The following is a 13,594-nucleotide window of genomic DNA, read 5'->3' as shown; positions in this document are numbered from 1 at the left end:
TGAATAGGGTAGTCAAGCAAGACCATTCCCCCCATGCTAAAACAAAGTTGACCATGATTTATGAGCAATGTCATCCAGTATTTTCGACCCACTGGTATGGATCTAGAGTGGTCTATGTGGTAGTGTCAGGGCCTGCAGATCAAGAGGTCCACGGTTCGAGGCGCCTAGCAGTTAAAAATATTTTATTTATCAAGCCATGTATCTAATTCCATTTTGTCGATAATCTGTCGCGGTCGGAAACATACTTTAAATTGAACGTGATAAAAAAATCTTATAAAGTTTACAAAACATCTTGATTTACTAGTTATCCTCTCCTTAGTTATTGTACCACACTCATGGCACAAACAAAACCTGATCGATCCCTCCCATTAACAAACCATTACTCCCCAATTGATGACTGCAATGATGGACATGAACTTATTATAATCTCAATCAGTGAAAGTTGTTTGAAATTAGTCAGTGGCATGAGTGATGCAATAACTAGGAGGAGGGTATAGAATCAATCACATTCAAATGTAGTTAACGACCCCAAAAGGTCATTGAAAACATGGCATTTTCCATAAGACTTGACAAGAAAAAATCTTTATCTACTCGGCGCCTCGAACCGTGGACCTGTTGATCTGCAGGCCCTGACACTACCACATAGCCCACTCTAGTTCCATACCAGTGGGTCGAAAATACTGGATGACATTGCTCATAAATCATGGTCAACTTTGTTTTAGCATGGGGGGAATGGTCTTGCTTGACTACCCTATTCAAATGTTGAGTATTTCATGAAAACTGCATTACTACATGGCGAAGCTTATTTTTCAGAATAAAGTGATGTATGAACGAAACTTCCGCAACACTCGAAGGAAATGAAAGGAAAAATTGAATTGGGCACATATTGAAAATTTATACTACCCTCACCTCATTGAGTAAAACTATTTAGTTATCATTGAGAAATGAATAAATTTCGGAGCTACCCGAAAAAGAATGAAACGCAAAAGTACAAAAGAGAAGAGCAAAGATTCGTGTGTCGAGAGCAGTGAGCATTTTTTTTCTTCTCCTGATTCGCTCTGAGGAGCATTCCATCCCTGCCCAGAAGCACCTAAAATTATTTTTCTGGTTTTCAGGCATTTTTTTCAGCTAAATCTAATAAAAAGTCATAGAATAAGCCATCTAAACATCCTAGTATCAATGACAAAGTGGTAGATAATAGTCTAAAGAAGCTATCAACGACTAATCCTTTTATTATGTGGAGCTAAATTGATGCATTGAGACGACATTTCTACGAAAAAGTCTAAAAAATCAAAAATCTCGTTTGATGCACCTCCAAATATTCATGGATTTGGCTGAAAATTGGTCAGGAGACTCCATTTAAGATACTCATTGAAATAGAGGGGTGGCACTTTGAATCTGGAATACTTTTGAAAATGGTGAACAGGTCTAGTGCATATACTATAGCGCCTGGATGTGGCTGCGGCGGGTAGAAAATCAGCCACTGCCAATAATTCATTAAAATGTAAATTACTCTCAAATTGACAAAATCACAACTCGGGTGTCGTGTTGATAAAAGGTGTCACAAGAACATTGGTTTGAGAACTTTCTATTAAGAAGTTAGTCAGCGTCTGATAATTAGACTCCGACCACTCCTCCAACTCCTGCAATTGAATTCTTCCTGAGCGCCGGTACCGCCCATTAAAGCCTAACTGAAATGTATTTCATTATGCTTGTTACAGGTATGCTTGCAGTGGCAGAGTAATCCATTCACGACTTTCATTTTTATTGAATCCGTTAGTACTTTCAGTAATTCTCCGATATGTTTCCATTCAGTATGGAATATGGGGCAGAATGCCTTCTAATAAACGATTACATGGCCTCATTTATGAAACGGTTGATCCTTTCTACTCGTTACAACTGTAATGAATAGTTCTTAATTATTTGCTCTTACAAATGTAATAAATTAGCTGATGCCTCATTAAAATGCAGTGACAATTAAAAGTAAACAAAACAAACTCCTGAAAATCGATGATTACATCGAAGTATGCTTATGGTTCTGGTGGGATGAGGGATCGTCACTGAGAAAATAATTTTCGCTCAGTAGTCTAAAGAAGTGCAAACTACGCAATATTTGTATGAGAACTTTTTTTTTCAAATTTGGTATTCTTTCCGTCTATTTTTATCTAGATAATTTAAAATCCAAAGTGGATCCTGGAGTCAAAAGAAGCCTAGCACGACGGTAGCGTAAAGTACGTTGATATTCAGCTTATTTTCTGGAGTTAAAAATAAAGCAAATTTAAATTTTACGAAACCCTAACTTGTATTGAAAGTTTCCCCATTTCAAAGCAGTATCTTCTTATTGGCATTACATCCCCACACTGGGACAGAGCCGCCTCACAGCTTAGTGTTCATTAAGCACTTCCACAGTTATTAACTGCGAGGTTTCTAAGCCAAGTTACCATTTTTGCATTCGTATATCATGAGGCTAGCACGATGATACTTTCATGCCCAGGGATGTCGAGACAATTTCCAATCCGAAAATTGTCTAGACCGGCACCGGGAATCGAACCCAGCCACCCTCAGCATGGTCTTGCTTTGTAGCCGCGCGTCTTACCGCACGGCTAAGGAGGGCCCCCCAAAGCAGTATATGGCAACATTAGTTTGACCAGAAGTTCAACATTTAATCTGAATCTGCGAAAAAATAGACGAAGTTGCTATTTTCATAGCCCGGGGCAATACCATCGAAGTTGTTTGCTGTTGGCCTACGTGACATCTATGAAGTGATGAATTTAATTAATCATGATGGTTCTTAAACATCGTAATGATGTGAACTAGACAGATTCCCTGAATATAACAAAAAACTGAGCATGATGGAAAGCGTATTGTGTCGCATAAAAATTATCAACGGGCCACATGTAGTGTATATTCTGAAATTCTTCGCGGGCCGCAGTAAAAGGCTTCGAGGGCCGCACTTTGGGGATCACTGCCTTAGACGAATTGAAGCAGGGTGATGCACTTTCAAATTTATTGTTCAACATTACACTTGAGGGTGCTATTAGGATATCTTGCGTGCAGAGGAACGGCACTATCATCACACGGTCGCATATCCTCCTGGGCTTTGCGGACGACATCGACCTCATTGGAATCGATCGCAGAGCAGTAGTGGAGGCTTTTGTCCCACTGAAGAGGGAGACGGCAAGGATACAAAGTTCATGGTGGCAGGTAGAAAGAGAGGAAGATCTAGTGGTGTTGGTGCCGAGGTAGTGCTTGATGGGAATGTGTATGAAGTGGTTGTAGAATTTGATAACCTTGGAAAGCTTGTGACATGTGACAATGAAGTTTCCCGCGAAGTGAAAAGACGTATTGCTGCTGCGAATAGGGCCTTTTACGGATTACGTAACCAGCTCAGGTCCCGCAACATGCAGACGGAAACGAAATTTTCTCTATATAAAACTCTGATTCTACCAGTGGCCCTTTATGGGCATGAAGCATGGACGTTGAAAGAGGTGGACCGGAGAGCTTTCTGGGTTTTCGAGCGAAAAGTGCTGCGTACAATACTCGGAGGGAAACTAGAAAATGGTGTGTGGCGCAGACGCTTGCATCATGAGCTGTATCAAGTATACAAAGAAGAAAATATTGTGAAACGTAAAAAATACGGCAGACTTCAGTGGGTTGGTCACTTAGTGCGAATGTCGGAAGAAAGAATAGCGAAAACACGCTGGCTGCACGCGGTGGAATCAGACCTGGGGACCCTGAACGTTCGGGGAAACTGGAGGAACATCGCCCAAGACCGACAACTATGGAGCTCTAAAATACGTCATTTAGTACAAACATTTAAACCCAGTCGGATAAAGCCAAATATTATACTCAATCCAGTTGAAACCCGAAATTGGGTGCGAAGTTGGATTTTTCTCACAATCCGTACGTTAAACTTAACTTCGGAAGTGGTGCGCTGAATAGCGCTTCGCGATATGAAAAAAGCGCACCACTTCCGAAGTTAGGCTTAACGTACGGATTATGAGAAAAATCCAACATCGCTATCCGCCAAATCCGGTTTTCAACTGGATTGAGAATATTTTCGTTGATGTTTACCGCCGTAAGTGCAAGAGAAATGTAAACATTTAAAAACGGGTGTGCTTAAGGACATGTTTGAGATAAAATTTAGATCTACGCCGATTCACGCTGCCGCCGGTTCAGAGCCGATCGGCGCAACAGGTCTAAACGGAAGGTGATAGTCACTACTGTCGATGAACGGCGGTAACGCAGTAGTTTTCAATTTTCTATCATTTCGTGTTTATTTTTTCATTCCATGCATTTGTTTATTTTCGACAATTAGATAAAAGCTATCATAATTTTTCATTTTGCGATGAATGTTTCTTTTAGTTATGTCCCATATCAGTTGCTACAGTTCAAAACAGAGATTTATCATGTTTGTATTGAAGGGATTTTTTATTCAGCAGAGCAGTTTAACTAGTTTCTTTCCTATTGTTATGTATTCGTACATGTATCGAGCATATTGCATCACATCTAAGCTGTAAAACAGTTCGTTTTTAGAAGCTCCTGCAGAGTGCAATCAATTTCCCGTATGTTTTGTGTATAGGTTCCATGGCTAGGTTGGCTCTTTTTATTATACTTTATCATGTGTGTAGCTATTTATAATGTATGTCATCATATTATATTTAACATTAAAATGTGTAACCCTCCCACAATTATGGTATTACAGAAGAGGGATAAACTTTAAGAGAAATATCATCCAATTGGAGTCAATTTGGTCGCCTTATTTTTTTGCGTCGGTTTCTGTGATATTTTACGGAACCCTCTTTTCGTAATACTTTTGACCGTAGTTTGGTGGCTATTTTCTGCGATTCACGTACGACAAATGTTAGACGTGAATAATGCACATTACCATCTAGATTTATTAAACTAAAACCGAAAGTAACCCATTTTCAATGGATAGCCACTCACATGTGGTTTGAATAGAATGAAATACTTAATTTAGTTATATGTGAGCGGCTAAGTTGTTAGCACCGTTCTAAAATTATATTCCAACGAATTGAGCCTATAATGCTAGTAGTTGATGACCGAATTTGTAAAATGTTCAAGCATTATAAGCTTGATCCGTTCGATACTGACAGTTAACATAACATTGGCTGATTTTAGTATGTTTGAAAAATTCCGATAATCGGTTGCACAGCTGTAACGGAATAGCCATCTGAGGGCTTTTCGTACAGATTGTTAACTTGACATCTAGCTTTAGACAACGGACAGGGCATTACATGGAGACACCCAGGGGATCAGTGAAAAACTTTCTGCGCTTACCAAAAGCTCGCAGTTTTGTTGGGGAATCGAATCGAACCCCGAACTTACGTGACTATTATGCGGATCTCAATGAAACGAAGGCAACGAACTCTAAAATCCTACCAGCGATAAGACCCGTATACTCCCCACGAAGGAACTACAGGAGCTGCGCCATCGATCCGACGTACTACTACAGCTTTGTTCAGAATGCAGCAACAGCAAAGAAAGCATCCATCATCCATCAGACATAACTTTGTTTAGATTAGCTTCAAGGATAATATTCGATGGATGTCGAACATTTTGCAATCAAAGGTGACCCGACAATTATATTGGAATCTGATGCTGCTGGTGAAAATTTGAATTTTTGTTACTTTATTCTTCGTCATCATGTCTCCGAAAAAACATCTTTTAGTTTTTGAATAATGAAGGCCATTTAAACAATACAAATTTATGTTGTAAATCTAATTGTGAAAGTCATATGCTCTTCCCGAAAAGAAGTATTACGAAAATGATTAACTCGCGGTTTTTCCCAAACAGAAGTGCAACCGATTCATTGTTTCCCTAATGCAGAGCTCTACCTTTCTCCACCGATAAATTATAGGTCTATTCGATCACTTTATCCGCTATCGCCTTACAAACTAAATCGAAAACTAATTCATATCGCAAATAAACACGGGTTTTCCTTTGCAACCTTACACTCATCTTTGGCTAAAATTATACTATTCATCAGATTGCGGCCGGCGGCGGGTTTCCTCTTCCTCTCCGCGCATCCGCGTCTCACTAATAACCCTAATGACTAACCTTTTTTGCTTGTGGTAAAACAACGTCCCCCACGACAATGGCTGCTGCGCGCCGCTGCCGCTACGCGCCTTGTTTGCCGACGGCTCCACGACGGCACGCTTAATCGATCTTGGACTTGAAGTACCGCTTGAACACGACCGGCACCAGCGAAAAGACCGAAAACACCGCCAGCAGCGTAACCGAGCCCCAGCTAAATGCATCGCTCGAGCTGGTCATCTTGTACAGGGTCTTGCCCGCCTGGATGGCTATGAAGGAGGGCGGTGCCACCCCGAGGAACGTTCCCAGCGCGAAGGGATACAGTGGCACGCCGATCACAGGCGCCACCAGGTTGATGAACCAGTTGGGCAGGAACGGGGTCATCCGCAGGAACAGCATATAGCTGAGGAGATCTTCCCGGTGCTTGTCCACCTGCTGGGCCCAGACGCGTGCCTTCTCGGGGAAGTAGTGCTTGACCACGCGGCGACCGACCAGCTGCGAGAGCAGATAGCACAGGGTGGCTCCCAGGGCCGAGCAGAAGCAAACCAACGTCAGGGCCACCGGGAAGTTGTACAGGAATCCACTCAGGATCGATAGGAACAATGAACCGGGAATGGCGAACGTTTGTAAGCTGCAATGGCAAATAAGGATAGTTAACTTTTTGGCACGGATAACTTCGTCGAGTTCAACCTACAATATGTAGACCAGAACAATGCCGGACATAACCTCCAGGTAGTAGAGGTCTTTGTATCGATCGAGAACCCGTCCCAGCTGTTTGGCATCCTCGATGTCGAACGGGACCTTAAGGTACTGCTTTTCGGACCTGGAAAATGAAAAAATTAAATTCTATTAGAGTTTTGAACTTCCATTAAAACTTCGTATGGAAATGGTGAATGATTGTGAAGGAAAAAAAATGATGAGGAGGCAAAAGTTGTTCTGATTAGTAGGAGATAATGGATACTTGTAACAGATATATGATGCAACATTACTGGGTAGGAGGCGCATAGTACATAGTACTTTGTTTTCACTCTACGAGATCGGGGAAAGAAAATCATCCCGAGGGTGAAAGACTGGGGCAGTTGAACGATAGTGAAGTGACGAACCGTTTTTAAAAAGCCACCCTCTGCGTTCTGGAGGGGACGCATGGTGTTTTGCTCAAGTGAGAAGCCCGAGTTGGAAATTCCGTAAATCCCTCTGGAACGAGTAAGCTGCCGTGAATCGTATATCTGTCCCATCTCTGTTGGGTTTCCTATTCATATGGGACAAATATGCGACACCTTCCTACATAATCGGTATAAAATAGTATTTCATAAAAAAATTCTTATTTTGAGAAAACCCGCGTTAGATGATTTTCGCCATACAAATTTCTGGCGGTTAACTCTTGCTGGTCATTTTGCGCATATACTATAGCGCCTGGATGAGACAGCGGCGGGTAGAAAATCAGCCACTGCCAATAATTTTTCCATGAGTCGTTGGTCCCTTCACTATCGATTCATGGAGGATATACTCTGCCCATGATTTCATAGTTGACGTATCAACCATTGCACTTTCGCATGTATTTCGAATAATTTAGGGACAAACATCGCAAATTTAAAACATCTTAATCAACACTTAAATGAGAGTTGGAATAAGCAACGTATCGATGTTGCAGCGGTTGAATATTCCTTATAAACGCGTAATAAGTTAAATTCGCTGAAATTTCAAATGGTTGATACGTCAACTATGAAATCATGGGCAGTACTGTATTGCTAATGGTTTTGCAGACCACCATGTCCGGAGAAAAATCTTAAATTGAGATATGCTTCTAAGATTTCAGTTTGATATCTAATAGTTTTTCATGAAAAGTTCCTAATTCTGAGAAAACCCGCGTTAGATGTCTTTCGCCATACAAATTTTTGGTGGTTAACTCATGCTGGCTATTTTGCGCATATACTACAAAAAATTTTCCTGAAATTTCTGAAATCTGTTACACTTTTTGTTTACAATGCTCTAAAAATCTCCAATGTGAATATATACATTATGTGGAAGATTGTGTATTGGAGGTAATCACTTTCCTTCGATGGCACTTAAACTCATGACCCTCAATACTGAGGGCAAAATCCATGTAGTTCTGAAATTCCAGAAAATCGGAAAGAAATTTTATTCTTTTTAAAAGACTGATAAATTTCTGTAAACATAATTCTTGAGTTAGGACGTGATTTCTACGACCTAAAATTATCAAGGAATTTCTGTGTTTTTATGCTGGAAATAAATTATAGCTTTAAATTAGTCAGTCAAAAAAAAAAAATCAGCGTCAATTAAATTCCCGTTTTTTTCCGGTTTTTCCCGGTACTATCTGATTCCCGGTTAATTCCCGGTTCAGTGGCCACCCTGAAAATCGATGTGAACACGTTTTGGGCAATAAAACATAAATCGGTTGATGATTACTATATAAAAAGTTGTCTAATGTTTTTCTTAGCTTTTGTGCACACACATACACACATACATACGCACGGACAGACAGACATTTGTTCAGCTTGTCAAGCTAAGTCGATTGGTATATAACACTATGGGTCTCCGAGGCTTCTATAAAAAGTTCGTTTTCGTAGTGAAATGATAGCCTTTCGGTACAACTTTGTTGTACACGAGAAAGGCAAAAAAACATATGCATGGCGTTCAAAAGCTTGTACGGACGGACATGACGGCTTACTATCAATTTTGTTTCGGGCACAGTTGATCTGGTAGACCAAGTGGGCTGAACTACAGAATGGTTTGGAGGTCTTAGAACATCCGGTTTGGGCATATCTAAATTGTAAATCATACGCATGACCTTTAACGCGGAATGAAGGTTGTCAACACACCACTACGTAAATCCGTATTTGTTGAATGAGTGTTTGTGATACTTCCCGGTGTTGCATTAACACAATCACAATTTTCCGAAGGACGGAAAGAGACAGACGACACACCGCCGGTGGTGAATCATTCAGAAAGCGGTTTTCTTTGCCCATTTTTTTTTTTTTTTGAGCCTTAAGGCTTGTATGTATATGATGGTTTACTATCAATTTCGTTTATTTATTTATTACCATTATTACCGTTTATTTATTTATTACTAAGGCCGGAATGGTCTGTGCATTACACAAGTCTTCTCCATTCAGCTCGGTCCATGGCTGACAACGCAGTCTTCGGAGGGTCCGCAAATCGTTCTCCACCTGATCGATCCACCTTGCCCGCTGCGCACCTCGCCTTCTTGTGCCCGTCGGATCGTTGTCGAGAACCATTTTCACCGGGTTACTGTCCGACATTCTGGTTTCCGATTTTCGCGGTGTGAACGATGGATGGTTCTCCCAACAGCTGATGCAACTCGTGGTTCATTCGCCTCCTCCACGTACCGTCCGCCATCTGCACCCCACCATAGATGGTACGCAGCCCTTTCCTTTCGAAAACTCCAAGTGCGCGTTGGTCCTCCACGAGCATCGTCCAGGTCTCGTGTCCGTAGAGGACTACCGGTCTAATGAGCGTTTTGTAGATTGTCAGTTTGGTACGGCGGCGAATTCTATTCGATCGGAGCGTCTTGCGAAGTCCAAAGTACGTACGATTTCCAGCCACTATGCGTCTCCGAATTTCTCTGCTGGTGTCATTTTCGGCAGTCACCAGTGAGCCCAAGTACACAAATTCTTCTACCACCTCCTTACCACACCTACTACGCCCCAAGCTGTCCCCCATACCTCAGTATGGACAGAGCGACACTAGCCAGAAGCTTGCTGGCATACACCGCAGAGCTATGTGACATCATCCGGGACAATGCCACTATAACTGTGGAGACATATCAGCGAAGCCGACGATTATCACGCCCACCGGGAACTTCAACCTCAAGACACCGTCGTACATGACGTTCCATAACACCGGACCCAGTATGGAACCTTGCGGAACCCCTGAGGTTATGTCAACGCACTTCCGCCCCACCTCCGTGTCGTATACCAGTACTCGATTCTGGAAGTAGCTTCCGAGAATCTTGTACAGGTACTCGGGAATTCCATGACGCAGGAGCGCATCTGCAATAGCTGCCTAACTGGCACTATTGAAAGCATTCCTCACGTCGAGAGTCACTACTGCACAGGTGCCGGTCTAGATAATTTTCGGCTTGGAAATTGTCTCGACTTCCCTGGGCATAAAAGTATCATCGTGCTAGCCTCATGATATACGAATGCAGAAATGGTAACTTGGCTTAGAAACCTCGCGGTTAATAACTGTGGAAGTGCTTAATGAACACTAAGCTGCGAGGCGGCAAAGTCCCAGTGGGGGATGTAATGCCAACGAAGAAGAAGATAGTCGATACTGTAGCGAACCACCAGGTGGTCGCTGTGAGTGTAGCCATCATCTACCCTCCAGTTCGAACTACTCGTTTGACGAAGCCCTCGAAGCTATGACGAAGCCCTCGTGTATCGAAGACACCAACCCTTGGACTGAGTATTTCCACGTTGTCTAAATCGCCGCCATTTTAGACCCATCGGTGACCCAATTACCGTTCATGTGAAGTAATTTATCACATAGAACTGAATTCGATTTGCATCCGTGAGGCACTTTCAACGGTAAACATCAATATAAACAATGCTAATTATGTTTTTTCTGCACATAGTAAAGACACTCAGTGACAGTCGAATGAATGAGTTCGTGGAGTAGTCGTCTGACTATTTCATTCCATGTTTTGAATAACCATGCGATGTTTGATGTTTTGGACTGAAGTAGCTTCATGAGAATGAATATTTTACGCGCAGAGGTGAGCCAGCCTAGGGCTGCAAGCCTCTTTAATAAAGAAATAAAAATATATATATATATATATATATATATATATTACGCTATGGTCGGAAGAGTTTGCTTCTGTCATGGCCTTTGCAGTCCCATTGCTTGTGCCCCGGTTCCAGGCACTTGAAGCAAACTTCGGGTTGCTCGAATATGCCCACAGGGCACACCGACCATCCCACCTTGACGATTCCTAACTTGACTACTAGGGTGGCTCAAAAAACACTTTTTCAATTTTTTTGATGGGCCGCCCTCTTATTCGGTTCTATTTGATGCCCTGATGCTCTGGACAAAATTTCAGCCAAATCAGTCAACGTTTGGGCAGTGCTAAACTCGTTGAAAGTTTATATGGAAAAATGTATGCAGAAACATCCAAAAACAGTGATTTGCAGTTGGACGGCACAATTTACGATAAATAACCATGATACTCATTCAGTTCTTGTAAAAAAAATACAGAATGTTATGCTGAAAACCGCGAGAAGATTAGAGTTTATTACGCAAAGATATTAGCATTTTACTGGAGTGTTGTAGGGGTGAATTTATTTCTTTTCAAAGGTAAAAGAAACGAAATTTGCTCAAACCCCACTGCAGAGAAATGCTAATAACTTAGCCGGGCAAACTCGAATCTTCTCGCGGTTTTCTGCATAACATTCTGTATTAAATTCTCCAAGATCTGAATGAGTATCATAGTTCTTCATCGTATGTTGTGTAGTCTAGCTGGAATTTACTGTTTTTGGATGTTTCTGCATACATTTTTTCATATAAACTTTCAATGAGTTTAGCACCGCCCAAACGTTGACCGATTTGGCTGAAATTTTGTCCAGAGCATCAGGGAATCAAATAGAACCGAATAAGACGGCGGCCCATCAAAAAAATTGAACAAAGTTTTTTCCATACTAATTTGAGCCACCCTATTGACTACCTTGGAGGCGACCGCTGCAGATAGCCGAACCAATGTTACCTGCGTCCCTGCCGGACCTTTCCGTAGCCGAATGGCTGCGGTGGGCGTCTCCACTTCACACTGTCACCGCAGTGTCGTGACGAGCTCTTCGACTACGGCGATCTCGTCCAGGTCTTTAACCCTTATGTCGTTTTCGGTTATTGCTGGGTCGAACCTAGTTCTGCACCGGATCCGCTCTAACAGCTGTCAAAACGTTCGGTTATTCGTTCAGGTTGGATCGCGATCCGCACCAGATCCGACCCAAAATGAATGAGGTTCGCTCTGCCGATTTATCGAGATCCAACCTAGGTTCACCAATACATTCAAACACAAACTGTCAAACTGGTGTTTATGTTTACGCTAAAGGAAAATGAAAACGTTAAAGACACGGATGGGTATTTGATTTTGTTTGTTTCATTTGTTAAATTTATCAATTTTATTGGGGTCTTCCACGCAAAAATGAATTATTTTAATTTTGTGCTGTCTTCAAGTTTCTCTGATGGTGAATCGGATTCAGATATCGACATATTTTTCGCTGATTACTTCAGATGGTAGCTCCACTATAAACAAATTGAGGGTTGAAAATTTTGTTGAAAATGTGATTTATGAAAAGCAGTGACGAGAAGGTAGCTGCTATTTATTCACTATTACGTTGTTTATTCGAACATATGCTTTAGGTATAATTGCTCTATCAATGGGAAAATAGCGTACCAGAGTATCTGCTGCTATGAAGTTATTTATACCAAAATGTTCATACCATTATTATATTTATTATTGCAGTCTATGCATAATTTGTTCAAGGTTACGGATTTGAAGAATATAAACATAATGTATTAACCCTGGCATTAACCATTTATAAGACTTTGGCAACTATATTGCCATCAACAAATTTATTGTATTTATTTATAAATGATTATTTAAAAATAAATTCAAATGCAAAATTTTTTAGTGGAAGAAAGGTTTTTAGTTGTAATTCGTTAAAATACCGACAAAGACATATTTTATCCCATTGATATTGATTATGTTGAATTTCCTGTTTAGATTATGTAGTGAAAAATTATTTGCCTCTCTTGTATATTTCTTTTTGCAGTTTTGACGAAATCGCAATTTATCCAATAAAAGGCCCCAAATCTCAATAAATGTTGTATTGGATTTTTTACAAAGTGTTTCCATATTTTCTTGTTCTGTTCCATTGCAATGACATAATTGGTAATTCAAATTTACTGTAACACAATCACTTACCCAAAAAGCCATATAGAATCAGCATAATAGTTTATCGGGAAACACGGATTGGCATAAATTCTTTCACGGCAATCCACATTGCCGTCGTCATTCATCACAAGCTCCTAATCATATTAATTTATTGATGGAATAATAGTCATTTTAGTCATTAAACAATTAACCGAAGAAACGTCTGATTTCCCCCATAATTCATAAAACAAGAAAAAAATAACACTAATAACAAAATTCAATAGATAAAATATGTCTGTTTCTGCCAGCTGATAAAAATGCGAATTGAAAACAAAACAGATGATAGGGATTGAGTTCTCACTAATACCATCATACTGACTCGATCCCGATTCGTTTTTCGTTCGGTTATTCAGAGTCGGGGTCGGACTTGACCCAGGTTTAAAACCGAAAACGACATTAGATTCACCTCCGTCGTGAGTGCCCTCACCTTGAACGTCTCGCCTAGGACCTCCTCCGCCAACTTCTTGTAGGCGGCGCCCTTTTGCGAAACGCCCCGCTTCAGGATCATCTCGCCCATCCGGGTACGTCTTATTCGACGTACGTCGGCGCCGAGTACACCGAGCTTGA

The 13,594-nt window shown here is 41.1% G+C and overlaps 1 protein-coding gene across 5 annotated transcripts in view; it reads right to left on the bottom strand.

The window, feature by feature from the left end:
- Window positions 1-4,759: 4,759 nt before the first annotated feature.
- The window catches only part of LOC134207755 (transmembrane protein 41 homolog), a 47,498-nt gene continuing 38,663 nt past the window's right edge, over window positions 4,760-13,594 (bottom strand). For all 5 annotated transcript variants that reach the window (XM_062683623.1, XM_062683625.1, XM_062683624.1 and 2 more), the window contains 2 exons: window positions 6,752-6,880; window positions 4,760-6,688 (listed from right to left, as the gene is read on the bottom strand). In XM_062683623.1, coding sequence (XP_062539607.1) covers window positions 6,181-6,688; window positions 6,752-6,880 — 637 coding nt within the window. In that variant the 3' untranslated portion in view covers window positions 4,760-6,180. The remainder of the gene's footprint in view (window positions 6,689-6,751; window positions 6,881-13,594) is intronic.

The sequence above is a fragment of the Armigeres subalbatus genome, chromosome 1, assembly GCF_024139115.2.
Source record: "Armigeres subalbatus isolate Guangzhou_Male chromosome 1, GZ_Asu_2, whole genome shotgun sequence".
In the NCBI taxonomy this organism is placed as follows: Eukaryota; Metazoa; Arthropoda; class Insecta; order Diptera; family Culicidae; genus Armigeres; species Armigeres subalbatus.
The sequence above is the reverse complement of the archived record's forward strand: the minus strand, read 5'-3'. Positions and strand labels throughout refer to the sequence as shown.